Source organism: Dermacentor albipictus, chromosome 1, assembly GCF_038994185.2.
Source record: "Dermacentor albipictus isolate Rhodes 1998 colony chromosome 1, USDA_Dalb.pri_finalv2, whole genome shotgun sequence".
Classification (NCBI taxonomy): domain Eukaryota; kingdom Metazoa; phylum Arthropoda; class Arachnida; order Ixodida; family Ixodidae; genus Dermacentor; species Dermacentor albipictus.
Window position 1 is genome coordinate 209805703 of NC_091821.1, and position 27507 is coordinate 209833209.

At 48.4% G+C, this 27507-nt stretch overlaps 1 protein-coding gene across 3 annotated transcripts in view; it reads left to right on the forward strand.

Moving 5' to 3' along the window:
• Positions 1–27507, forward strand: part of fus (epithelial splicing regulatory protein fusilli) — a 129822-nt gene that overhangs the window by 72889 nt on the left and 29426 nt on the right. For all 3 annotated transcript variants that reach the window (XM_065438133.1, XM_065438130.1, XM_065438132.1), the window contains exons 4-6: positions 5869–5958; positions 6984–7038; positions 12581–12691. In XM_065438133.1, coding sequence (XP_065294205.1) covers positions 5869–5958; positions 6984–7038; positions 12581–12691 — 256 coding nt within the window. The remainder of the gene's footprint in view (positions 1–5868; positions 5959–6983; positions 7039–12580; positions 12692–27507) is intronic.

A 27507-nucleotide genomic window follows, 5' to 3' on the forward strand; every position in this document is an offset into this window, starting at 1 on the left:
AAGGGCTTTAGCATGACAGCGGACGCGCATAAAGTACCGCAGAAGAGTATTCGTGTCATATTCGTAGCTCGCTAGCTGCGCCACGAGTATCCAAGAAATATTTACGCGTGGGCTACTCGTGATCACCTTAGTCCAGGCAGCTAGCTTTGCTCGTAAACACAGGCATTTGCAGAAATTTCGCCACATCTATGACGTTGACATCTGTTGCCATGTAGCCGTAACCGAGCCGACAGACACATTTTGAAACTTTAACCTTGTTTTAGGCATTCCGAATTCAGGATGCCGAAAGCCACTGAAACACCATCTAAGGAAGAGAGAGAATCGTGGTTCTTTTTCTTTTTTCGTGTCGTTCTCTATGTCGCTAAGCGCCTTCTGTAATGAGAAACCAGCCATCGTCGCTGTCAACTACGAACCCGCCGAGCTCAATGTTAACTACTCGGCTGCCGTTGCGACAGAACTTCTCAAGGACTCGCGGCGGGGTGGCACTGCATGTACACGGCGCTGCATAAAGCACTATACGACCGGTTTGCTGCGCGGGCAACCACAGTCGCGCAGGGAGCCACAAGGAAGTGCACGAGCGAGTCCACACGTTCTGAGCGGGCAGGGGGCGGACACCTGTGGCACGCGCTCACCCTCGTCGCCGCGTTTCGGGAAATGACGCGACACTTGCCACAAATTGCGAGACAACTAATGAGGGCTCAATAAAGGCCTCCTAGAGTCGCTCAATTGGTGGTCCACGCTTTTGTAAAACTTGAAAAGCCGGCCACGCTGCTTCGAAATAACACAGGAACAGGCATTTCGCCGTAATCGTTCGGCGACTTCCTACATTAAACGACTCGAGAACAGGTGTCATCGAAAAGCCGCCGGTGTGTTTAGCTGCTGTGCAGAACCCAACAGCAGAACGTTGTTTTCCCGCTCCCCGAAGGTAACGAGGTCCTTAACCGGCCCGGCGGCGTGCGTGGTTATGCTGCCCCCGTTATGGCTAAGCTATTAGAGATCGATTGTGAAAGAGCGGTGTCGCGCTATCTTTGTTTTACGCTCGCCCCGCGCCTGCAGGAAGCGCCATGCCGAGGGGGCGGCCTGCTGGACGACGAGACCGAGGGCGGCCGCGCACGGTGAGCGGGGTGTGCGCTCGTGGTGCTGGCGGCAGCGGCAAAAATAAAGAAAAATAAAAGGGAGGCACGCACTCCTCTGGCGCCCGTAGGCCGCCCGATTGGCCAGTTGATCCTGCTATCGGTGCGTGCGAGAATAAGGTCATTGCTCCTGAGCCCGGCTTCCTCCTGCTTGGCGTGACGGGTGCCGCCGCCGGCGAAATTGCCCTTGGATTGGCTCGCCTGCGGAACGGCCCACGAGGAAAGGGTGCCAGGAAGAAACCGGAATGGCCGGAACCCGGCGTGGACCTGCTCGGCGGGCTACGTGACGCGCTCCCGGCGGCAGTTCCGCTTCCTTCGGAGCCCGTCTCGCGCCTGGGGACGAGGCGCGCACGCCCTGCCCCGCCGTTGTGTCCTACGCCAAGTCGTGGCGCCATGTGGACGGCCCCGACGCGACTGACCCGTGGCGTGGGCGCATAGCATCAATGACGTTGGGCCTAATGCCAGAACGCTGCCTGGCCGCCCGTAGCCTGCGGATGTAAGAGCAGCGCTGCACATCGCACATAGGGACCCAGCTTGGGTGCAAGTGCAGACATGTGGAGCAATACCACGACCGGAACACACTACATCACTCCGATGCTTGGCTCGCATCGTAAGAAAAGGGTTCGGCTGTGCAGGACGGGGCGAAGGAGCATCTGCCTCATTACAGCGCTTTTATTTTTTTCCGCGTTTGTCTGTTTTCAATTGATAGAGGTTGCAGTAGAACCGTGAGTCCCTGTACCAGATAACCTAAATACAATACGCGAGCCATTGGATACCTTTTGACCCCCCCCCCTCAATGAAACGCCCTGCGCACGCCTGTGGGCCAGAAGGCAAATTAGCTGCCACAAGGTCAACTTGTCGCAACGGCGCGAGACACATTATAGCACATGACACGTTATGGAGCAGGCAAACATTTTTCTTTTTAATATATTATTTGGAAAGAAGGAGCGCGCGCCATCATGCTTTGATGAGGGCCTCTATGCTCAGTAGAATAAAACGAGCTCTTTCTTTTCCTTCTTGGTTTTCCTTCTGGGCATGCATCACGGCGAGTCCAGGTGTAATTTTCCACCCTCCTGTGATAGTTCCCTTTTTGACAATACTGAAAGAATATTGGAAATTCTCAATATTCCTAATACTTCTTTTGTTGGCTGACCTCATAGTATTTCACGTCCTTATCGAAACCTTTTCTTCATCCTTATCGCTGTTTTCTCTTCATCCATAAATGAGAAGCGTTGATATTAAGGGGCCCGTTTTTCTTGAATGAGATTCAGGTAGCGCGTGGTCCGCTATAGAGACGCCAGGCCAGCGTCAGCCGGCTGGTCGTTAAGCCGCATGGAGTGGTTCTCCTTCATGTGTGGAGCAGCCGCCGCTCTACTTTGCCGTCCCTTCACTGCAGGGGTGTCGCCTACTGCTATGCGTAGTCTATAGCTATTAGGGGGCACGCATCATGTACGCATGCTTGCCGCTCCTTGCAAAGTGAAAAAAATATAGTCACCGACAGCTGCCTGACATCCAGCTCATCAGCTGTGCGGTAGCGCTGCAACCCGCGACGTCAGGTTGAGTCGCGTGGAAACGCTACAAGTGCTTAGGCATTCACACTTTAGTGCGCACATATCCGTACTTTGGTTGGAACCTCGGCTGTCTCGCGGTAGTAGTCCCGTAACTTGGGAACGTCCAGCAAGTGTCACAAAAGTACTGATGGTTCACTTACACAAGTCACGACTCACAGATACCACGATCGGAGCGAGTGCAATAGCAGAGCCTACCAATGGCAGGAAGACCCGTCGCGATGGCTTAGCGCCTATGGAGTTGCGCTGCGGGTTCGATTCCCGTCGCGGCGGCAGCAATTCGATGGGGGGTGAAATGCAAAAACGCCCGTGCACCCTGCATTGGGTGGGCGTTAAATATTTCACCGACGATTACGATACTCCCTAATGCGAAATTTGAGCGCAGCTCTAAATGTGTTTTCATTATGAGATGTATTGGCTGGCGCGGAAATTCTGTCTCGTGGGGCACGTTGCGAACGGAGCGAAGAGTGGCGCGACTGCCTCGCTAATCGGGAGACCGCGAAAAGAAGCGCGTGGGTGACGCGTGGGCGCGATTCACAGCAGCCGCCGCAGACAGACCTCCGCTCATGCAGCGCTTTGTTTCCATACGACGCGCGCTACTCTAGTGCCATCTCTTGACCATCGTCGCCGCACAGCCCGTCTTGCGCGGCACTACGCTCTTTTTCTCTCGCTTTCGCCATACCCTCATCCTCCGCCTCATGGTTCAACCGTCTCCTCAACTTTCCTCCTTGCGCTCTCCTCGCTATGGCGGTCTTTCATCTCCCGATGCGCACCGCGCGTTCGCTTTCATCCTTCGCTGTGGTCGATCGTTCGGTTACGAGGTACGACGCCGACTCGCGCCGCAGGAACGGGCGCCTAAGGGCTGCGCTCTAAAAACACCAGGGTGTGAAAAATGGAGCCTCCTACTATGGCGTGCCTTGTAGTCATATCGGGGTTTTGACAAGTAAAACTCCAGAAATAATAATAACCAATGGCAGGATAATCACCTGATGGGACTTGCCAGTGGCGTAGCTAGGTCGTCTGGCACCCGGGGCCCTTAGCTCTTCTGTCACCCCCCCCCCCCCCCCCCCCAGGGTATAGTCGAGGAAGGCGAAGATATCGACAATTTTCGGGTATCTTCAGACGTATATGACACCTCCCCTCCCCCTGTTGGCCCCGTGCACCCGGGGCCCACAGCCCCCCGGCCCCCCCCTGTTGCTACGCCACTGGGACTTGCCACTCCCCGAGCTTTACATTTTAATGCGATAGCATTATAAGGATCATTCAAGCGCGCTCGCCGTTGTGGGTTATCATCGATAACAGTGGGGAGAGAGGGGGAAGCGTGTGCGATCAGGGAAATAGGTCAAGGCTTGAGGGGGAAGGAAAAGCGCGGCGCCGGAGGGGAGATGCGTTCGCAGGCGATTATGTCAGCGTCACGTGACAGCGTGGTATCATCCTCGTCGATCGCTTGGTTGCGCCGGTCGCGCTGCGAATGCGTCACCCTCGCAAGAAAGCAGTCATGTCCGAAGAGGAGGCGGCCGCCGCTGCTAGATGTACTGCATATTCTCGCCATACGGTGTAAAGTTTGGAGTCGGGCATGAAATAGATGGTAGCTGGCCCACGCGGTCGTCCAACTTATCCACGCTGAGGGCGTTGTTGAAGGGAAGGACTGCTTCTCATCGAGAACGAGGAATATGGGTTTATTTACAGTATTTACATAAGGACGTTGCAGTTCATCAGTCTAGCATGACTGCGAGAGAAAGCACACTCAGCAGCCGCACAACAGCTGCTTATAAACACTCTGTCCTCCCTAGATCCCTAGGTGAGGGAAAACGGCAGTTCACCTCCAATTCGTAGCGTCCAACGTCATCGTAGTCGACCCGCCTTTTTGGAGGAGGGTTACACACAATTCCGCACAGTTTTCACTGACCACGCCGAGGAGAGTGGGTTCTCGTGGTCACGGTGCTTGACCCGAGCAGGCGCTTCTTAATCCCCGAGCTGACCTCGTACTGCGGCCGCCGCGGCTGTCCATTGTCTAGCGTCTTCAAAGGCTCATGAGAAGGCACCGCAAAGCAGCTCCTTCCTGGAACTCCCCCTGCTTCAGTCGAACCGTGAAGGCGTTGGCGATTTCACTAACAATAGTTGGTCCGCCGATCGCGTTTAGTCATAGCGGCGCCGAGGGCGTGTTGACGCGGCACATCGTCGTCCCTACGAAACGAGTCACCGCGGCAGCTGGTGAAGGCTTCCACCAGTCTCTTCAGGGACGCTCGCCACGCTTGCAGCTGCAGCTGGCCGAGAAAACTTTGTATGTCGGCACCTCTGCAGGCCGTTCCTGACAACGGTAACTCTAGGTGCTACGAAGGGTAAACAGCGTCGCCAGGCCGAATCAGAGCGGAAACGTCGGGTTGTCAGGCCGTCCAAGCAACGTACCGTTCGCTTATAACTCGCTCGGTCTCTGGAGGTTCGTAGTTTGAAGAAAGGTGACAGCAAAAGAACACGAAGCCATTCGTCAGATTATGAGGGGGAGGCGACAACGTGAAATCCCTGAAACGGCACGAAGTTAATTTGAAGCATTTTTATTGCCCACGTGGACGCAGCGAAGTCAAAGGAAGCAGTGGCCATTCACAATTTGCGTCTGCTGCAAATCAATTAAGCCGTGGTAAGAGATCTCCGCCACGCCTACAGTGTGTGTGACAGGCTATAATTTTTTATAAGACTTACACGTTCATAAAAGTTGTCTTAGGGTACTGTTCGCATAAAAACAGTCAAAATAAACTGAGTTTAGTGAAAGCTTCGTTGGATTCTCGCAGAAGGTGTCTCACATTATGCAGGAAAATGGGAAAATGTGAGGTTCATTCAATCGGAATCTATGGTGGCAGATCATCGATAGACGGATGCCTCCAAATGCTATCTTTCTACAATTCTCTGGTGATAAAATTTTAAGTCTGTGGATCGCTTATTTCTTTTTGTCAGTAATTTGCGTTTTATGTTCGTTTCAGATGATCTTCATATATAGCCTATAGTCGTATAGGATTCACTGTTCGTAAATTCTCTCTCTCTGTCTGTCATGGCAAATGTCTGATGCATTGAAAAGCATTTTTCTAATATTGTGTTGATTATTTGTTTGTTTGCTTGTTTGTTGCAAACAATGGATGCTGTTTGTGTTTATGCTTGACCCGAACTCATAGACCTTTCTATGGAGCCCGATGCATCGGCGGAAGTAATTACTCGTCAGGTACAAGACATGGCCAAGATTATCTTAAGGCTTAACATGGACGGTAAGTTCTTGGTTATTTATAACTAAGCTAATGGCATTGCTTCAAACGAGGAGCCAGAGATAGCGCCGTCGTGTCAATAGCAAAGCATGCACACATTGTGCCGATCCGTGTAACTTAGGTGCACAACAACGAACGGGAAAAGAAAAACAAAAGAGAATGAATGAAGCTCTAGCAAGTTTAGTACGAGTTATCCTATTAGTCAGGTTAATTAAAATCACACCAAAAAGTAATAATAATCCAATCTACATTATTAGTTAAAGCTTCTGCAATTTCTAATGTGTCTTTCTTAACGGCATCAGAGGTTTAGCGTGTGGCGCAAAACAGGCAGGTGGCGCCACCGCATCCACATTCCTGCACAATTTGCCCGTGACGTCGGTGACTTTCTAAGCGCTTGCTTGAGCCTAACAAACAGTTTACTGATAATAAAACGATTGCATCTCAATCAGAAATAAGCGAGAAATCTACACGGCAACTTTTTGGTGACCTTTCTCGCCCCCAAAAAAGTACGCGAAAGTAACGTGAAATCAGCGACGTCGCAAAAGCTTAACGGATGTCTGTTTTGGAAGCAAAGCTTAGTTTTCATTTTGTCCGGTTATAAGCAACCTTATTTTTTCCGTGATACAAGTGTGAGTGCATCTTTTGAAATGTTTTCTACGATCTGAAAATGCCTTTCATTTTTATAACATCCTAATTATAACGGCTGATGCTGAAGTGACGGTGATGAGGTGACCCAGACCAGCTGGCATCGCCAACCACACGATATATGGCACTAATCCCGTATTTACAAAGCAAATCACTCGCCAGAGCGCTTCCCAGAAAAAAAAAAAAAAGCTTCGGCCAATCGTGAATTAGTGAAGGTGGGCGAAGAACGATAAAGTCTTCTTAAGAACAACTTTGCAAATGCGAACCCTGATCCAGTGCTACTCCGGCACAGTAAAAGTTATGCCCTGTCTTTGCTATCATTATACCCTGTCTTATCGTTCCATCTCAATTCGTTATGTACTCTATCTTTTTTTTTTCTCCAGGGCACAAGTTTACAAATCCGGAAGAAATATCTCAGAGGCTAGAATCTGGAATTTGGTAAGTACCGTTGCGTGCAGGTGAGAGTGCACAGTTTCCATATATTAACGAGAAGAAAGGAAACCGAGGGGCCAGATTTTTATTAATATCATAAGAAGGCAACAAACAAACACACCACAGGCAGAGTTACTTGTACTTACTAACTGAATTGAAGAAATTATAAATTAACGGAAATAAATGTGGATGAAAATACAACTATACGAACCCACGTCTTCGCAATACGTATGCAATGCCCTGACCATTTGAGCTACTGCGGCGCCGTTTTCCCATCCAATTTCTGGGGTACTTATGTTATACTACTAGAATTAACCCTGGGAGTGTCAGCCAGCGCCACCACTCACAAACCTTGGCGGCAGATGTGGGACGTCCTATCTGCCATCACCCTTTCTAGTAGTAAAGCATAAGTACCCCAGAAAATGGATGGGAAAACGGCGCCGCGGTCGCTCACTTGGTAAGAGTATCGAACGCGTAATGCGAAGACGTGGGTTCGTATTCCACCTGCGGCCCAGATGTTTTTTTCATCCACTTTCATTTTCATCAATTTATCATTTCTTTAAATCAATTAGTATTTCACTTATGATGTCATAGATGTCTTTGTTGCCTTCTTATGGTGTGTGTGTGTGTGTGTGTGTGTGTGAGAGAGAGAGAGAGAGAGTACGATTCAGCCCATGAAGTGCTTTGACGTCATCACTATCTCGTCTGTATCCATAAAAGCTTGATCATCTCAGGGAGTTTCTCGGTCGGCGCGTGCTCGGGCGTCCACCACTCATTATGGACATCGGCGTCATAACGTTCTCACCGCGGCAATGACCAATTGTGGACGGTACCTAAGTCAGAAAAGTTTCGTGAATGCGCGTCCTAGAGCCGACTTCACAAAGCTTTTTGTTCGTAAGAACTGTTTGTTATTGGCAGGTTGGTCCAAGATCAAGCTTGGCTGACATGTAATTTTGAGAACAGTTCTAGCGTAACGAAATTCTAAGAACACTGAAACTTGTCCTTCAAAGCAATCTCTTTTTTTTTCTTTTCACAGCCGGAGGGAGGCGTTGTCATTTTTTAACCTTTGATACGCAGTACACAAGAAAAGAAAATTTTCACCCTTAAGGGTGAAAGGGCGTTTTTTTTGTGTGTGTGTGTTTTACACCATGCATTACATCTATTTAGCACCCATCTATACTCATGACACCCCATAATAAGAGGATGTGTGGGAGACGATCGCTACACAATAAAAGGATTAACACTCGTAAAGGTTATGAATGAGTGTTTTAATGTCTATAACCGCTCTTGCACCCTTTAATCGCCCTATATGCAGGCTGTTTATGTGCACGGTATTCGCCCCATGTGCTGGGTGTTTATGTGCATCCTATTGGAAGTGTGTCCTTACATCTTTTAGAATGTTCGCTTTTGTTGAAATCTGTCCTTGCAGCTACAAGGGGGCTAAAGACAGGTTTCAAGCCTAACGAACATACATTCTGCGATGCAAGATGCGATCTCATGCAAGATTTATTATGAAATGCAGCCACTTGATGATAGAAAAACTTGTCGTTTGGGAATAACTAGTTTGTATGATCAATAACAATCATATTACAGGATAGTCTTGCATGTCAGTACATTTGTTCGTCTGCAGGGCTTTTTTTTTTCTTTCAGTATAGTCGCACTAAAGTTTCTTTCCAGGCTGCTTAGCCACTCCGACAGAACAAAGAATTACGATCAGCAATTATGTGCCCGGTATCAATTTATACCAGTGCCGTCGCTCGCAGCTGGCCAGTTACGACGAAGTCGTATTATCAAATGTTTTACTGGGCTTGAGAAGCGCGTGAGTTTCAAGAAAACATCACTGAAGTTTAGGGGCAAATTATATATGTACAGGTTCCAACATCAGGAGAGACACACCCACTGGTGAATCCAGAGAAATTGCAACAGAAGTCGTTGTACTATGCCGCGGCTCAGGTGTGCGATTCACTCTGGTAATTTTGTAACAATGTCGTGAGCCATAGTGTTTTTTTTTTTTTAATCTTAACTGCGACATCTGGGTATTTACGATCTATAGCTGACTTCTTAAAAAAAAAGCGTCTTGATTGTGGTCGCACTGCAAGTAGCATCGTTATCCGTGCAGTAGTTTGTCGTTTGAAAAATTCGTAGCAGGCGTAAAGAAAAAAAAAAGAAAAAAAGGACACATGTCAAGAACTAGCGGGAAGTTATTTTTTGTAAGAGTTTAAAGCCAACTGACCACAGTAACACACAGAGAAGTAGATCTTGCTGAATAGGGGATCAAATATCTGTTTCTCTAAGCGAGCTGCGGGCGCAACAACAACAACAAGAACAAATACAAAAAAGATATCTGTTCGCCTTCGCTTGAGGGGACAGAAATTTAATCCTTTTGTTTTTTATCGCGGAGCAGTGCACCTTGACACACTGTACTGCGCATTTCGGAGAACAACATCTACAAAGATAAGCAGTCAGTATGCGCTGATCGATGTCCACTGCGGTAAAGCCCATTGTGCCCGCGCGTGCATGCGGACACACTGTGCCAGCCGAACAATACGCAACGAAACTGCTGCGAGCTTGCGCGAGACAAAAAGATTTCTTGAATCCAAGTTACTCCCACAAGATAGGCAGGCATGTCTAGGCTGTAACAACTTGCCCTCGGTACGCCAGATTCTTTCTTTCCTTTAATTTATACGTGCATCTTGCGCCGCTCTCAGAAGTATAGGTGCATCTATAGGGTAAACTGAGCGTACTTACCCTGGACGCGCTATAAAATCTTCCGAACGTTAGCGTCGGCGAAGCGTAATAGGAGATGAACATTAATCTAAATGCCCTGATAGTATTATCGGCGCCTGCACCGGCGTTGCGGGACAAACCTCATTACTGGGGCCGCTTGAGCGCAGGCGTGGGTGCCCGCAGGTAAATTGTGTGCGTCTAGCCTCCTCTCAATTTCTAGCACGGCAAGTTATTGTCCGAAAACAAAAGTAAATTAAGCTTGGTAAAAGGGTAGCTCCTTCGTCGCTTGACAACTCGCTTTACGGCAACTGAGTGTCACTTGTGCAACGTTTCTTACCTGTACTAACTTTTCCCCGTATAAAATGCTTCGTGCAATCAGCCTATTGTCTTCAGAAGAGTGTAGGCTGGGGCTGGTTGATAAAACATAGTTACACTGGAAGCATAGCGCGTAAAGGACGATCCACAAAGACTAGACAGGACAAGCGCTTGTCCTGTCTAGTCTTTGTAGATCGTCCTTTGCGCGCTATGCTTCCAGTGTAGCCTATGGTCTGGTGAGTAATCTAAAAAGAAAACCTTCTTCAGTGGGAGAGCGTAGGCGTGAAGCAGATAAATGGTCGCGCATTAGAGAAACAAAATAAGTTGCAAGGGAAGGAATACGCAGTCAGCGGATGCTTACGCACGCTGCATTGATGAGATTAGGAAATTCACAGGCATAGGATGAAGTTGGTTGACGTAGGACTGGTGTGACTGGATATCGCTGGGTAATTGGGTGCCATTCCGGACATTTTCGAATTTCGCCGTGTTGTCGCTTTGCACCAGTCAGGGGAGGCGTACCCGCCCTGCGGACCAATCGCAGCTGACAAGGTGGCGAATTCGACCATGTGGTGGAGTTTGCCGGTGTCTCCAGACTAGCATCCCTTTGTCCTTGCCATGAATAAATTAGAACGACGATGACGACGACGACGATGATGATGATGATGTTGATGATCGAATCTCCTGTGTGCGTCGTCACAACGCTTGCAAACGTCCCTCGTGATAGCATAGATGGAGTTCCCGTACATCCCGTTAGGTGAAGGCCGCAGGACTTACCGCGGTTCGCTGTAGTTCTTCACAAAGCCGCATGCAGCGCAGTGCAAAGCTCGAGAAGACGGCCGTCGCTCGAAGGCCCGTTCCTACGTATCTGATCTTATAATTGCGAGAGCAGCTTTATACGAATGGTTCGATCACTACGCGTCCTGCATGGGTTCTTCGAAATAGGGCGGCACAGATATCGTATAGGCGAACATTCGAACCAATAACGTTAAAAGCATAGAGTTTACTACAGGATACTAGAGGGAACTCTGGCGCTGCAGTCGTTGACCCACTATGGGAAGGATGGCAAGTACATGGATTTGTCTGATCTTCGTGCTCGTGGATTCAGACGTTATTGTGGCTTTGTTTATTGCGCTTTATATGCCTTCATTGTCGTAAATTTCAGAGCAATCTATACTCTTTGATGCGCAGAAGGCGGTGCGAACACGCACAATCGCTCCTAATTGCAACGATTGAGCGTGTGAAGGTGGCCAAATCGAAACGCGTCTCTGGTATGCCCGCGATAAATTCATAAGGGCGTTTCACATCGCTTGTCGATGCCTGCGTCCGTGGCGTAATGGTTTCAATATCAGGCCTCTGTGCTAGAGGTCCTGTGCTCGAATCCTTGCCGTCGGACACTGTTAATAATATTTAGGTAATTATTCACTACGCAGTACTTTATTGAAAATGACGAGTTCGCAAAGTCGCCGAGCCAGAAGGACGAAGTTTAAGGCAAATCTATGTATTTGTCATAATTCTCATGCTCAGTCAACTGCTCCCATTGCAGCTCCCGTAGACGCTAGAGCCAGAGTTCCATCCAGTATTTATTGTAGGGAATTCTCTGGTTTAAAGTTCTGACGCGATATTGCTGCGCGTATTAGATATAAAGTGCTGATTGTTTGCCGATCGTCATCATGGTTAGGTTGCGTTTGGACTACAGTGTAAATATATCTCGCAAATAGCCTTGTATCCGAGTTATAAGAGCCAATATTTTCTACTTTTCAGATTTTATTTTTTGCGTTAAATGGACATCTAAACCTTTAAAAGAAAGAAAGAACACTGGAAAACCTCAAAGCATTTTAAATAATTCTAGTATACATACGATAGCTTCTCTACAGCCAGGTTTGGTTTTATTTTCCAGGAGTCTCGACGCTGTCGTGACGTTGCGACGCGGACGGTGGTCTTCGGGAGCGGGATATTGCGACATTGCGACACTCGCACCAACTCGCTCGGTCGTCTCCGGTGCTGCCACATCGGGCCTCACAACGAGCAGCAACATGGGAGGCGACCGAGCGAGCCGGAGCGATGTGCCCAAACGTCGGGATGTCCTTTCTATAGAAGCGTTCGGCTATTCGTTTACACCGACTCTCATCGTCGGATGTTTTTTTTTGCACAGTTATCTCTTGGTGCTAAATAGTTCAGTTTCATTCGTAGGACTGCATTTAATCTGCTTGAGCAGTTTCTCAGGCTCCAAGGCCGGCGCAAGATAACCTACATCCTCGAAATGCAAGCTGCTCCTGCGCTCATCCCGTGTCCCATTCGTGATGCCATCGTTTTCCGTGACGATTTCAAGCGTGCGTCCCCTTCCGACTAGCCCCAAAATTTCCCCCTTGCTGTAGTCCAACCTTACAGATTTTGGCGCATACGCATTGTTTGTCATATTAATCATTTACCGAGGTGGCATCGAAGAGCGTCTCTAATGGTGCTTCTTCGTCTGTCTTTCTCTCTCTCTTTCTCTACGCACATGTAGCAGCAAAACCGACGTGGTGGACAGCAACACGGTGGTGAGGGCGAGGGGTCTACCGTGGCAGTCATCTGACCAGGACATCGCCAAGTTCTTCAGCGGGCTCAACATTGTCAAGTGAGCATTAACGGGCCGCCTGAGACACGCATTCGTGTGTGCCGAGCACCAAGATTGACTGGAATTTGCTTTTGCGAACGATTCTAGCGCGAGAGCTTTTTGTGAATACGGGCCCAAAAGCGCGAACAATCGGGACCTTGCAAGGAACTCGGCAAAGCTCTGTGCGTAACACTCAGACGAGCGATTGAAGCGTGGGTAGTTGTTTGTTTGGTATGTCATGTCAGTTTCTTAGCATACCTAGCGGCTGGTGTCAGCGACGCAGGCATGATAGATGAAAATGTCGTAGCGCACTCTAGCCAGGGCAAGGTGCCTGTAGAGATTTTAGCTTGCGACTTACGTATCCCGGGATCACGAGCGGTTCACGATACGTACGGCCGAAAGTTACCATCACCTTTGGAATGTTCGGCGAGAAACACCGAGATACTGATGGCGAAACGCCTTATATCTGGCAACAACCATCTCTAATAAAGTCCAAGTCGCTCCGTTGTATGGAAACGCGCGAGACAAACCAGTTAGCGCACCAACGTGGTGGACAGCAACACAGTGGTGAGGGTCGGGGGCCTACCGCGGCAGTCATTTGGCCAGGACATCGCCAAGTTTCTCAGCGCGAAAATTTCGTAAGAATTACGATGAGCTATTCGTGACACCCCGTGACCCTCGTTATCTGAACACACCCAATTTTCACCTCCAAAATCATTTGTTTTTGCAGGTGCAAGCTTAACATGTAGCTTCGCTCGGTTGACTGTAAACCGTTGTGATTCAATTGTGACATAAAGTAAGCCTCCGACTTTTTGATGAGCAGCATATATATAGAACTCTGCTGAGCGGGTTCGTTTCCCAACCGCGGCAGTGGCGTTACAAACGCCAGTGTATTGAGATTTCGGAACGTCTTAAAAAAAAAAAAAAAAACGTGTGACGAAAGTTAACCCTGAGCCCTCCGCTACGTCGTTTACGTTGTCCATAGGTGGGTAGAGTTAGGACATTAAGCCCTACTATTTAGTGCAAGTATATACATATACTGTCTGGCGCCTATACGTACAGTCGCGGACAGAATAAAATGGACCACGGGATCTCCGAAAACGTTCAATTCCCAAGCAACCTGTAGCAGTAACCAGTAAAACTGCCCACGACAACGTTGTTAGCATATTCTAGTCGAGGTCCAAAATGCAAATACCAGATTGCGTTCTGAGGTTGCGGAGATATTCAGCTTTTTCTTAGATTTCATGGTCCGTAATATTCTGTCCGCGACTGTACATACATGCGTATATACGCGTTGGCACCGACGGCTGCCTTGATTGATAACTGAAATAAGGATCAATATTTCCACGACTCGCGCCTTTTCCCCCTCTTTTTTTTTAATAAAAGAAAAAAACGCGCTTATCAGAACAATAACACAACTGGGCGACAAAAGAGGAATGCGTCATTCGCAAGCGCACTTTCCTTCATCAGCGCACAGGAACGACGTATACGCCGCGATTCAGCTATACCCCGGGAAGTAGACGCGCGCGTCAAATGAAACAGCTGAATACACAATTTCCGAAACGATACGTTTGCTCTGACAGCTTCTCCTTCCCCGCACCGAGCAAGGTGCTCGTCGTGACGTTGGCCGAGTACGTGGCGGCGCCGTCTGGCGCTTCGTGGCGGAGGCCTATGTATGCACATGCCGCGGTCAAGCTGAGACTATGAACGAGGCACAAAAATCTGATTATTTCTCTATTTTCTTTTACTGTATGGCACCAATCATGTCTCGCAGTGGTGGGAATCACGAACTCAATCTCCCAGCTCGCAATACGTATTTGTATGCGCCGTGCCAAAAGCCTCCCACATGTCACATGCCACGCACGCACTTCGCGCATGCGGCTACTCTATAGGAACTCGCACATGTGCATACTTTCCCAGTTTGAACTCGCCCCTGATGGCGAGTGGTATAAATGCCCCACTCTCGCGTGGTTTCCTTTACGCCGACCTTACACAGCACCTGCCGAACAAATGTCACCTTTGAAAACACTTCCTGCTAAAGCAATCCGGGTGTTATGGCCTCCCTAAAAATGCCGAGGCACGTAGAGTATGCGCGCGCCTCTGCTAATTCTACAAACGCGGGAGCTGCTTCGTGCTCGTGTGCGATATGTCGCCAGAACTCGTGAATATCATCTTTCTGGGGGTCTCCATCCGTCTGCCATTTCCTTACAAACGCCCATTTATGGCTTTAATTCCTCCCGCGGAAATTGTCTACGTGGGTTGTCAGAGCGACTCTACTTTAAGGGCAATGCAAAAAAAAAAGAAATTCTGCAGAACCCATCTCACGTTGAACGCTGAGGCTGATGCGATTAGCATTGAAGCTATGTAGTGACGCACCATATTGCCGCCGCTGAGACGCCTTATGTATCAGGCGTGTTTCCTCACTCGCAGTTGATGATGATGATGATTTAGTGGCATCTCCTTTGAAACGGGGCGGTGACACATAGTCACCGAGCCTGCTTGGTTTAATCAGGTATGCTATACATGTTTTTTATCTGGCATTTTTGTATACATCTCCTTAATCTCTTTCTTTTTTTCTTCAAAATCTATACTGTACCGCTAGCTATGACTGTAAAAGATCCGGTCGTATCAATGTCTTCCCTGCTTTTCTTTTCACCAATACTCTAAACATATCTTGCTTATCTTGACCGGTGACCAGTTGACACTTCCGTTCACTTTAAACCCAGGCACTTCTGGAAGGTGTACGTTACTTACTGTTCTCACTGGGTGAGATCCTTTCGCATTCTAGTAGGATGTGCTCAACGGTCTCGGATTTGTTGCTGCAGCGTACACATGCATGATGTAGTTCCGAATATTTGCTCCCGCATCTTGTTGTTCTTAGGCAACCGGCTTGAGCCTCAAATAGCAAGGCACTGTCCTTTGTGTTATCGTACAAATTTTCCCTTCTAATTTCTTTCTTCTCATTCTTGCAAATCTCCGTGGCCTTTTTGTTTCCATTCTTTGCATCCAATTCACTGTCTCTGATTCTCTCACTTTCTTTATGATGACTCCTGGCTGTCTATTTACAGTTTCAATGACCCTGTACTTGGTTGCCAACTTCCTTGACCTTTTTCTCTATTCTGTGCCCGCGCTTTTCAGGCACACATACTTTTTGCGCTATAGCCGCCCATTTATTTTCATCCATGTTCCTGAGTCCTTCTTCAAAACTAATTTTGCTATCTGCATCTCTGGCTTCAAAAGAGGCCCAACTCACGTCACCCTACACTGCCTCATTTGTGGTTTTACCGTGGGCTCCCAAAGTCGACTGGCCTACCGATCTTTGGTTCACTTCCGACCCCGACAAGATATCCGATTTTAAGCAGAGAATGCCATTTGCGAACGTTAGCTCTGGCACCATTATTCATTTCCAGATTCCACGCACTACTTCATACTTAAAGGTATCCCTGAACTACTTTTAATCGAAGTGGAGAAGGGCATAAGAAGTGAAGATGGGCTATTTCAGAAATACTTTGCCGCAAAAAGTATGTACTTCAATGCGTCCAGCAGAAGCGGAGTTATTGGCGATAAAATACGGCATTCGCTCCCGTAACTTCTTCAGTGCCTTGTACTGCGAAAGCTGCGGCGCAGTTGTGCGTGCCCACAACGCCCGCCTTCTAAATGTCACCGTAGCGAGCTGTTCAAATTTCATTTTGGATGTTAACGTAGACGCCACGACTTCCGCCTTTGATGCCCACGACGCGCTAAACATAAGCCAAACACGGTTGTCGTCAGCAAACTGCAGTGCGCTTAGCCAGTGAACTGCGGTATGTCCAGAAACTGCGGTTAGCCAGCCGCGGTATCTACTCCATGTAGCCGACCGCAGCTTGATGTCAGCTATCTGCCAATAGCAGCCGTCTAAGGGAATGACGAAATAAAGCGTCCAGAATAGAGTGAGGACAAGGCCTTATGTTGAAAAGAGAGCGTTTGAGAGGTGAAGGAGACACCACGTAATTACTCGTCTCTTCATTAAAGATCACAATTCCCGATTTTTCTGTGCTAAACTTGAGGCCTAGATTTGTCGCGGCGTTGCCACACATATTCGCAGGTGTCTGTAAATGTCGTTTATTGTCCGCTAGTAGCTCTATGTCGTACGGCGTCCGCATACATAAGTTCAGGGAGCTTCTGTTGCAGCATTTGTCCATTACGCACATAGGATAAATCAAACCCTAATTCGCTGTTTTCCAATCGTCATTTTATGCCATTAACATAAAGCGTGAACAACAATGGAGACAGAGGACATCCTTGCTTCAGTCCTTGGTGAATTCCCACAACTTCATTACCTCATGAGCTTCCCATACAACTTGTGCCCGGTTGTCTCTATATATCTCCTTCAACAGGACCACGAAATCGTCCTCTATGCCTTCATGCTTAAGAATATCCCATAACAATTCCCTGTCTGCGTTGTCATAGCCTCCTTTAATATCTAGTCATGCTATCGATAAAAGTATATTCTGACTACTGAAATCTCTGTGCTCTGAGTTAGTACAAACATATTATCCTCTAAGCGTCTGCTTGCCCTGAACCCATTATGCAGTTCCCCTAGTATATAATTTTTCTCCACATACTTCGAAAGTTCAAATTTTATAGCTTGCATTGCCATTCTACATATCACCGTCGTTACTGTAACTAGCATGTACGAGCTCGTCTTCTCTTTATCCTTTTTGTATTTGTAGATGAGATTCGTCTTGCTTTCACGCCACCCAACTGGAATTTTCATCGTTCTAATCACTTGCTTTATCGCATTAGTCAGCAGTGCCTTGCTCTTTGGACCGAGGTTTTTGACTAGCTGTATTGTGATTTCATCGAGTCCTGCTGCCGTGTTATTAGGGACGCTTTCTTCTGCTTTTTTTTTCAAAAAGAAGCTTTCCGTGCTAAATGTTCATCTCTCGGGTTTCTCTGTTGTTGCTGGATCTCTCCGAGTCTGAACTACGCTTTCTTTTGTGCCGAAGTTGTCCCTACTAACGTCTGTGATGTAAAGCAGCGCATCGTCTCCTTCGTAGATTCTACCGTCTTCATCCCTTATGGCTTTAGTTGGAGCTCCAAGTGCTCTCATATGGTTCCAGAATCCTGTTGGGGCGCCTTTGTCTCTGTTGCGAATGTTGTATACCCAACGTTCACTTTCACATTTAATTTTCTCTTGCACGAGCTCACTCGTCACCCTTTGCTTTTCTTGGTATTTATTACATATAAGGAGCGCCTCTTTGTGTAATCTCGACTTGTTGGCTTCTCGATGACCCCTAGATGCATGCTTGTGCTCTTCTATACAGCTTGCTTTATTTCCTTGTTCCACCACTTACGTAGTTCCCTCTTTCCGATCCAACAATTCTTTTTTTACCATGTCTGTCTTATTTCCTACTGCATACCGTCTACGAGTCCCTTATATTCCCAGACTGCTGTAGGAAAAGCCTACATTTTCTTATCTATATGTCCTTTGCGATCTCGGTTGTTTGGTCTTCATTCATCTTTAGAAATTCTGATGCTATTGGTTCGTATTTTGCGTTAGTATCCCTCTCAAACTTTAATGTTAAACGTCTGATTGCTAACCAGGCAATTTTTTCTATGTTCGTCTATTATCATTTGGTCTAATTGTTCGTAGACCATTTCTGAGACTAAGGCGTAGTCTATACATGACTGCCCATTTCCGCATTGCCACGTTACCTGTCCATGGCAATTGCTATCCCTGTTAACTGCTATAAGGTTCTGCTCCTCACACAGAACCAGCACTAGAGAACGGTTGTAATCAGTATATCCGTCTAAATCATCCATGTGCGCGTTTTTAGAATAGCGTTCGGCGCCTTGCGTTCCGTTAAACCATGGATGAAGGAAAAGACCCTGTCCGCCCGCTAGGACGAAAGTGTGGAGGAAGTCACGTGGTATTTTTCGGTGTAGCGGCTATGTTGTCGGGGCACAATGGTGGTTTTGTTATAGTGGTGTGCTCTTGCGTGTGCTGCCCCGTAGGATTTCGTACCATGGCAATGACTTCGTGTGTGCAGGATTGCATTAGTCTCCGTGTTTTGTTCCGTTGTATTAACTAGACGGTGCTCTCCCGGCTGTTGTTGTGGACAGGTAGAATTGGAAGAGGTAAAAAGCGTAAAACGAGCACGCATGCAACGCCATACACCACGTACCACGCCGCGGACGATCTGGGAATCTATTCGGTGGATTCGTGCTAAAGTGTCATCACACACTGAAATCGCTGTGCTTTAGAGTATGTACGATAAACGCCTTGCAGGTCAGTGACAGCTGCACAGTACGTATTCCTGCTTTTGACAGCGGACGATGTATTTGTGGCACGTAAAACAGCCATACGGAAGGATGGGAAAAAAGCAGCTGCTGTGAGTAATTAAGGGACGAGCTCTACTTACCGCAGATATACGTATGCTCTAGAGGCGCAAGGAAGTGAAGGTTGGCGGATGTGGTGCGAGAGTGAAGAAGGCTCGACAGGAGAACGTACGCCTGAGGGTCGCACGTAGGCCCGGTCAACGCGCTAGCCACGCGCATACGCGCTTACTGTTCGGCACCGCGCGGAGGATACAGGACTTCGTTTCCGTGAAGCTTCACTTACCGTGAGACCAATATACCTGAGACCGCAGTCAGTGTATATTTAAACGCGTAACGACGTTCTCCTCTGCTAGGCCTCTTCGTCGGCGCACTGTGGCTCGTCACACCTCCGCGGTACATGGCCGCCCGAAACTTGCTCAATAAAGCAAAACGATTCCTATAAAGCCACGAACAGCGTGTTTGCTCTCATAAACTGCAGATGGGCTAGCCGTATGTCGTGATGAGGGTTAAGTGTGCTGCCGGTCATTACCTGTGTATTCTTACAGTGCAGTGATGCACAGATTCATTTTCAGAAAAGCCGCCAGAAGTTCCGGGGAACGACCTCACAGTCTAACTTGCGGAGTTTGTTATGAACGTCTTTCATTGCTAGAGCACAATACTCGGACGAAATTAGGCAACGGTATCGCGATAGTGTACACCGCGGTTCGATCAGTTGGTCGGATCACTACGGCGAGAGCATGTTCGCGCAGCCCGGCGTGGTTGAGCGCCGAATGCGAGAAATGTAACCAGAGAGAAATGTACACTAGAGAGGAGAATCTGTTTCACAAAGAATGACGTCAGGGCCTCTCCTTAGTTTTTCCTTCCTCCATGCGTTAAAGGCAGGTACTTAGCGGGCCGTTACGGTGCGTTCTTGTTTTAGTTAACATATATATATATATGCACTCTTTTCACCGCGATACCGTGGGCGCCGCCATGCTTTATCACATGGTGACGCGTGCATTGCTTGCCTCAGCTGCCTCTGTGTTTACAATAGATGTGCATGACTCCCTGGTGCGGTTCAGCAAACCTCTGTTTCAGCAGATATCGTAGACGGTGATTGGGTGGGCGACACGAAGCGCGTTGGCCACAGCTTCAGAAAACCATTTAAACGTTTTCGGAGCTCATTACGGCTTGTCCAAACGGCGCGAGCAGCGTATACGGTGTTTGTTCTAAAAGCGGCGCTAGAAATTTATATATTCCAAGCTGCCGAAACTTTCCGCTTATGAAATAAATCAAGATCAGTGTGTTTTGCTCTTCGTTCTTTATCTGGCAAACACTTCGAAATAGCCGCTTGTCCTGTTTCTGACTCAATAAAGTTCCTCGGTGCGGTCACTATGGGATTGTTTATTTTTTGTGTAATGACTCGCGGATGTGCTTACTTTCTAAAGATTTGTTCTTGCTGCGCACAAGGCGTGCATCGTAGATGATCTGTACTTTCTAATAGCTTGGGCAGCAGATACGTATTATAGCTAGTTACTCGCTTACTTTGTGTACCGTCACAAAATCTTCAGCTTCAAATATTCGTGCGCCGGCTCTATATATTCTTGACCAGAAACATATTCTCAGTCATTCCCATTTTCGCTTTCAATAAAATCAAATGCGCACGGATAAGGCACACGGCCGAATACACGGAGCTGTAGAAATACTAGTTGAAACGGCGTGCGATCACGCCTGCCTGATGCCTCATGCTCGTATACAGTTATTACGATATATGATCGAATCATGGTGCTATATAATACGGCTTTACTAGTTGTGGCAATTAGCCACGCAGGATAACGACGGCTTTCAAACTTGTGTTGTTGTTGTTGTCGTTACGGCTTTTACACGTCCCCCACCGTACCGCTGTCTATTCTTTTTCTGTTCGTGTGTCTAAACAGTGCACGCAATGTCCACGAGATAGTACTGTGTGTAAGTTCGAATCTTCAGACGCCGATTCCCCATTGGAACGCAAACGTAAAGAACATGTTTAGTGCAGTGGACGTCATCTTAAAGGTCTCGTCATATCTGCCCAAGTCAAGACGATTCATTACCGCATTTGCCGTCGTTTAACGTGGTTTATCTATGTAACTATGCCGACGCCGTCCCGTCACGCCGGTGAATGCCAGCATCGACGAATGATGACATAAGTCTATACAGCGCTCCATTGCCGCTGATAATTTCCAATTCAGGTGAGTTGAGAGGAAGCGAAAGCTTAAGTAACTATATTTATTCATGACAAGCGATAACGAGAGCGCAGATTATCGGGACAATTCGCACTGAAGCGAGAGCCACGCGTCCCGCTTCAGCGCTATTATTTAGCGCATATGTAATGATTACGTGCGTTAAACTTTCATAACGCACATGGTGTACGTAAGCCGTAGAAACCCAATAGTGTTCGGAGCGTGTGCAGTGAGGGCAGCGCTAGTTCTTTACGCACGTAAGGCGTTTACGTTTGCTTGCGTACGCTTTTCGAAAGGTATCGTCGGCTATGGTGTTGCGCTGCTAAGCTCGAGGTCGCGGGATCAAATCCCGGCCGCGGCGGCCGCATTTCGATGGGGGCGAAGTGCTTAAGCGCCCGTGTCCCGTGCCTTGGGAGCACGTTAAAGAACCCCAGGTGGTCAAAATTAACCGGGATTCCCCCATCACCACGGCGTGCCTCATAATGAAATCGTGGTTTTGGCACGCGAAACCCTAGAATTCAATGCAATCCAAATCAATAATGTGCACGATTAGCCGGTACCTGTACACGAGAATTGATCTTGCGTACTAAATTTTGTGTACATACGTGCTCAGTTCTTGTGCCCGCTGTCGTGTAGGGTTTAAGATGCGCCCTTTGGGACTCCTAGTGCGGGACTATATCATTACTATTTGTTTGTTGTTTAGGTACCCTCTGATACAAGTTGGCGTCAAGAAACTTTATTGAGTTTTATTGAAGCCAGTGGCACATACCGAGTGGACTCAGCGGCACACACCCAGTTGCTCATACACAAGTTGGCATCGTAAAGGTTCATTGAAGAGCGGCACATACCCCTTGTTCCCAGTGGATCGGCCCACGAAAACGGCTAGACACATACACAAAAAAAAAATCGCTGTTAGTTACCAAAAAAGCTTCAAAACCCCCCTTTGTCATAGCTAATCCGGAGGTGGGACCGTTTAACCCCATTGTTATTCTTGTTATTATTATTTAGAAGAAATAAAAAAATTGTCATCCACCGCACAGTTGCGCGGAACTACAAAAGAAACCATATATAGTAGAATCTGTGCGCGCTTTTTTTGGGAATAGCCTCCTGTTTTCTTGATTTATGACTGCCAGTGGAGAGAGAGAAGGAAAGGAGACGAACATCCGGTTCGTTACGCTGCACCGGGGGAAAGGATAAACGTTGGGAAAAGAAAGAAGGGAAGAGAGAGAGCATTTCGTTTCACCAACTTCGTGCAGTGAAGGCTAAGGCTCATGTCAGCTAATCGGTAACGAGACCCGGCTCTGTGAACCTGAACAAAGAGTAGAACTCTACTGTCCTCTACTAATCCTTCTGTGGAGCTTCCATTCAGCCGCTGTTGCGTGGAAGGTGATCACACGTGGACACTTGAAAAGCGCTTTTTATAATCCTCTCTTGGCTGGCTGACGCGACCCGTGGCCTTTACTGCACTGCACGAAATTAGAGAGGCGAAGTGTAGCTGCATGCACGCGCGAAGGTGCGCGCCGAGCCATGGGGTTTCCTTCCTCCATGGCATGGTGAATTCCGTGGTGAATTCAAAGCGCGGCGCTGTATTGGTGAAGCGCAACTGGCCCAATATAACACGCCTCCATAGAATCCTGCGGCCCGTCCGCGGGAGCCCAGGAGGAATAGCGTGCCGTGCGCAGCCGGCGGGCGAGGAGAATCGAGGAGGAAAGCGCCGTGAGGAGGAGGGTGTCGCTACTTTCAAATTATCAAGGGGCTTTAATTGGTGAGCGCTGGTCGCGCCATCTATCCCAAACGCCGCGAAGTAGCAAGCCTGGGCTACCACACCGGGAGATGCGACCCTGCGCCAAAGCGAAACTTCGGCTTTTCACTGGGCGGAAGGCGTGCTTCGCGTTTTTTCTAACCCGTGACTTTCGCCGACTCGGTTCAATCAAACTGCAAGACCTCATGCAAGTCTGCAATAGCCACACTGAGTGCTGCGCAGACTGCAGAAGCAAATACATCGGGTAAGTGCACTACAACTTTTGTACAAACCGCGCGCAATATGCTGGAACAAGTGTGAGCTGTAATATCTCCATATTTTTGGCACGTAACCTGTGAAGGAATATACAGCACTGTGTTGGTGCCATGTATTATTAAAAGTTGCGCGATAAAGCTTTATGACAATTCTACTTTTCAACATGCATCCCTACTGTCCACCGGTCGCCGATGAACACACTTTGGCCGCCCAGAGCCCAGTGCAAAATGGCGCTGGTCGACCGGACAACCCGGTGCAAGAGCATGCGTTCGGTTAGTCAGGGTGCGGGGCTATCGTGTTCTGGCGTGTGAAAACAGTCGCGGAAACTGCAGCGATTATCGCGTTGTTTTCCGCGCTTCGTTAAAGAAACGCCAGGTCAGATTGAGTTCGATATCGGTGCTATATCGGTGCGATATCGGTGCTGCGGCGTTGCGCTAACCAGCGCTGGCACAATCTGAGAGTACGTATACAGACCTGTACAATATTTAAGGGGGCCGCCATACGGCTTTCATGCTCACTCTGCCTATACGAGTTCACTAGCATGTGACCGTGTGCGACAGTTTAACAGTGTAAGAGCTGCTGTCGCTGAACAGAATACCGCCGTACAACGTCATATATGCATCGGGCCAGGTGACCTGGCTTGCACAGGTGCTGCAGTGTCGCGAAAAAGTTTCTATAACAGTTAGTTGGCCCCATACAGAGTTCGCTCGATTGAATTTGGCTTGAATACAACTCCTCGCGGGGAGTTTTAGCGACTTCGTTCAAGAGAAGCTTTACTGTATAGAGGAAAATAAAAATAAAAAAATCCTCAGCCCTTCCTCTCTGTGAAGAACGAGTAGCGAAGCTCTGGTCTGTTTTACCTCAATTGACGCATCTATGTATATATTACTATAAGGTCGCGTAGGCGACTATGACGTAACCACAACACACCACGCCAAATAGTGGCAACAGTTTGTATGGGACGCAGGTGGTCGTTAAACCGAGTTTCGACGCGAGCGAGGATATGCGTTGACCGGGGCGCACTCGAAGGAGTGCACGAAACAAAACACGTTTGTTTGTAATTTGCGATTGAGCATACTTCCTAGTTAATTAGCTGAGTGAAACTTGGATGGACTAAAGTTTTATTCTAGCGGACAAACATGGGGCGGTCTGTTTCCCTCCCGTAGAGGCCCATGTGTTGACAGCGGACGAGAATTCCACAATATTTACAACTTCACTGTGAACTACGTAATTATGAAAAGTAGATGAAATAAGGCGTAATGTTAGAGTCGTCTTAGCGGCTAATTGTCATGTAATTTGTTTCGGTATAGTTTCGATAAAACAAGACCCGTTTTCTGCAACCATACCACCTCCGTAGACGGCCATGTATTGACAGCAGACGGGAATTCTGTAACGTTTACAACTTGACTGTGAACTAACTAATTACGACAAGTAAATCAAACTTGGCGTAATGGTAGAGTCCTCTTAGCGGCCAATTTCAGTATGACTTTTTTCGAGATACCTACATTATATTGAGAGCTACAGAGCATTCGCGAGAAACTGGATGCGAATTTTTTTTTTTGCGTGTCGGAACGGACATCGACCACCGCCGCAGGGTAGCTATACATACAGCTTCGCTGTAAAAAAATGGCAGATGAGAGAAGGAGACGGATGGTGGTGGCAATGGAGGCGAATGGCTTGAAGATCGGGCAAGGTTCTGCCGGCCGTGCTCAGATATGTGCCTTCGCAGCTTCTCGTTTTCCTGGGCTCTCTGTCCAAAGAGTCGCGCTATACACGGACGTATTGAAGCACACAAAAACAGCCACAAACAACGAGAAATGCCAGGAGGCGGCTCTATAGTCATGCTTTCACGCAAAACCCGCCGCACCGGGTGTCCGTTAGGTACGACGGGCAGCGTGTTCGCTCCAGTGCTTCGGGTGCGTCCATCCTGCGGACCGCGCTCGAGCAATCGCTCCGAGTGGTGCTGAAGAGGCATACCGAGAAGGCGCTCGCGGATTGTTAGCGCGCTTTTGTGGTTGATTCTGCATCTCCCAGGGAGGAGAAAAGCCCCGAAATTCAATGTCTCGTTGCCTCTCGCTTCCTGTTTCCACGTCTCGCAGCTTGCGGAAAATGCGGTCACTATACTTCAGGGCGTGTGTTGGCTAGCGTGCGATCCTAGACGCCTTCGCTCGAGTCTGCCGATATAATAGGTTCGTGTGCGTGCGTAGGCTTGTTATCAGCATGCACGACACCGGTGCAGGAGAGCTTCAGCACTGCGGATTTCTCCTCTGTTCATCTGAAGGAGAAAGAACTCCTGATACTGTGATCAACAGGGACTCTTCGAAAGCTCCGCCGTACGCAGATCTTTCTTCTATTTTTTTTATTCTTTTTTTTTGTTCTTCTTCCTCGCGTGGCCGTCGAGGAGCCATTTTGAGGGTCCTTGATCTTTGTGGATCATCTGCTGTCAGCGTTTTGCAAAGCGCTGCCTATCAAGCCGGCCGTCAGCGGGGGCAGGCGAGAGAAAAAATATATATATACATACAGCATAGCAGACGGCACAACAGAAAAGCGCCAGCTTATCGCCGCATCTTTCTCCGCTCTCACCGCAGAATTATTTTTTTTTTTCTCTCTCGCTTTCCCTCTGGTTATCGCGCTTGGAAGGCGTCGCGCGCGATACAGACCTCTCCGCCGACAGGGAGATTCGCGAGAGCAGACGGCGGTCTTGCGCGCTGGACAGCCGAGCCGACGCGTCACAGTCGCCCGCTCCGAGGGGCGGACCAGCTGGATAAAGCGTGTTCGCCGAGGTCGCTGCGACGTGGCCCCCACCAGGCCGGCTTTGGGCGCTCCACCGAAAGGTTGGCATCCTGTTCGCGCCACGATCGGCGCCCGGAATATGCCGTTCCCGCAAAGGTTGGACCGCATCGATTGTCGCGCTTCCGATTCGATCCCAAGCCGACGCGCTGTACCAGTGAAAGCGGAAAACCCTCCGGCCACGTCGCGCTCTCCCGCATAATTTTCTGGACGAGGTAAAACGCGTCGGGCGCTGTGAGCGGGTTACAGGTGAGAACGCGATAAGAAAAGCGTACCAGAAGATAAAAAAAAGCGACTCTGAGGGCACACTCGTCGTCCGAACACTCCGGCAGAAATGGCGAGTCCTGGCTGGCAAAAGCCTTGAAAACGTAGAAACCACGCCTGCGACCGCTACAGCTCCACGTGCTCCGCGACCTGGCTCGACTGACGTGCCATCGAGGAAAGCGACGAACACGTGAGAGTCAAAACGGCCTCGTGGTTCTCCAGTGGCTGCATAGACGGGGCCTTGCACTGCAGGTCCTCCCCAACGCGTAGATAGGGAGCCGGTGTGTTTGTGTGTATTGCAGAATTGCGTCTCGTCGGGGCGAGACGCCACGCAGTCAAGGCCGGACGCGGCGAGCCTTCCAGTGTGTAACGCGCTAAACGACGGCAGCTGTTTTTTCGCAGCCTACTTAGACGACTACGTTCAGAAGGCTTATAGGTAAGTCTCCGTGGATTAGTTGTTGCCTAACTACTGCCGTCGTGCTCAGGCTTACACGGAGCCGACACTGCGAGCCGGAAAGCAGTTTTCTCGTTCATACCCTCAACGGTTTTTTTTTTTTCGTTTGTGAACTGATTATATTCCGCATAATTGTATTATTCTTCAGCGTTACCCAACTTATCGCTCGTTGGGTATCCCCGAAATCTATTGTCTACATTAATACAAGAGTATTTATCTATCTATAAAACCTCCCCAACTCTTTGTGGTTTGGCTGCTAGTCTCGGAGTACACTACTTGAACTTATAGCAAATAAATTCAAGTAGTGAATCCTATTGGAAATTGGTGCCTGCTGTTGTCTTCTGACATGGGCTTGTCAGCGTTGTTTCACAAGCTTTACGTTAATGCATACAAAATGTCATGCGATAGCATACCGAGAGGACGAATTGTATGTCTGTATGACCGCTCATCGAAGAGTGCTGTTTAAGCTCGTAGATTCGCTATTATTATCTTTTTTATTGTACTTTTTATGTGCGCGTGCGTGCGTGAGTGTGTGCATTGCTAACTTACCTGGGAAGCCATATAGCAATTACTCAACGTCATGCAAGGAATGGCCTCCAGTACGATACCTTTGCAGATGTTACTATACGTAACTTTGCGAGGATAATGTGAACTTAGTGTATTCTAGCTGCGCCGGTGAACGATTTGTCTTCTGCAATTTCGCCTTTACATTTCGCAACAACCGAGGCCTATATCCCGGTCGCCCGTGTACTTTCATATACCAGCGCAACAATTATTGAAATTTGCGAACGCT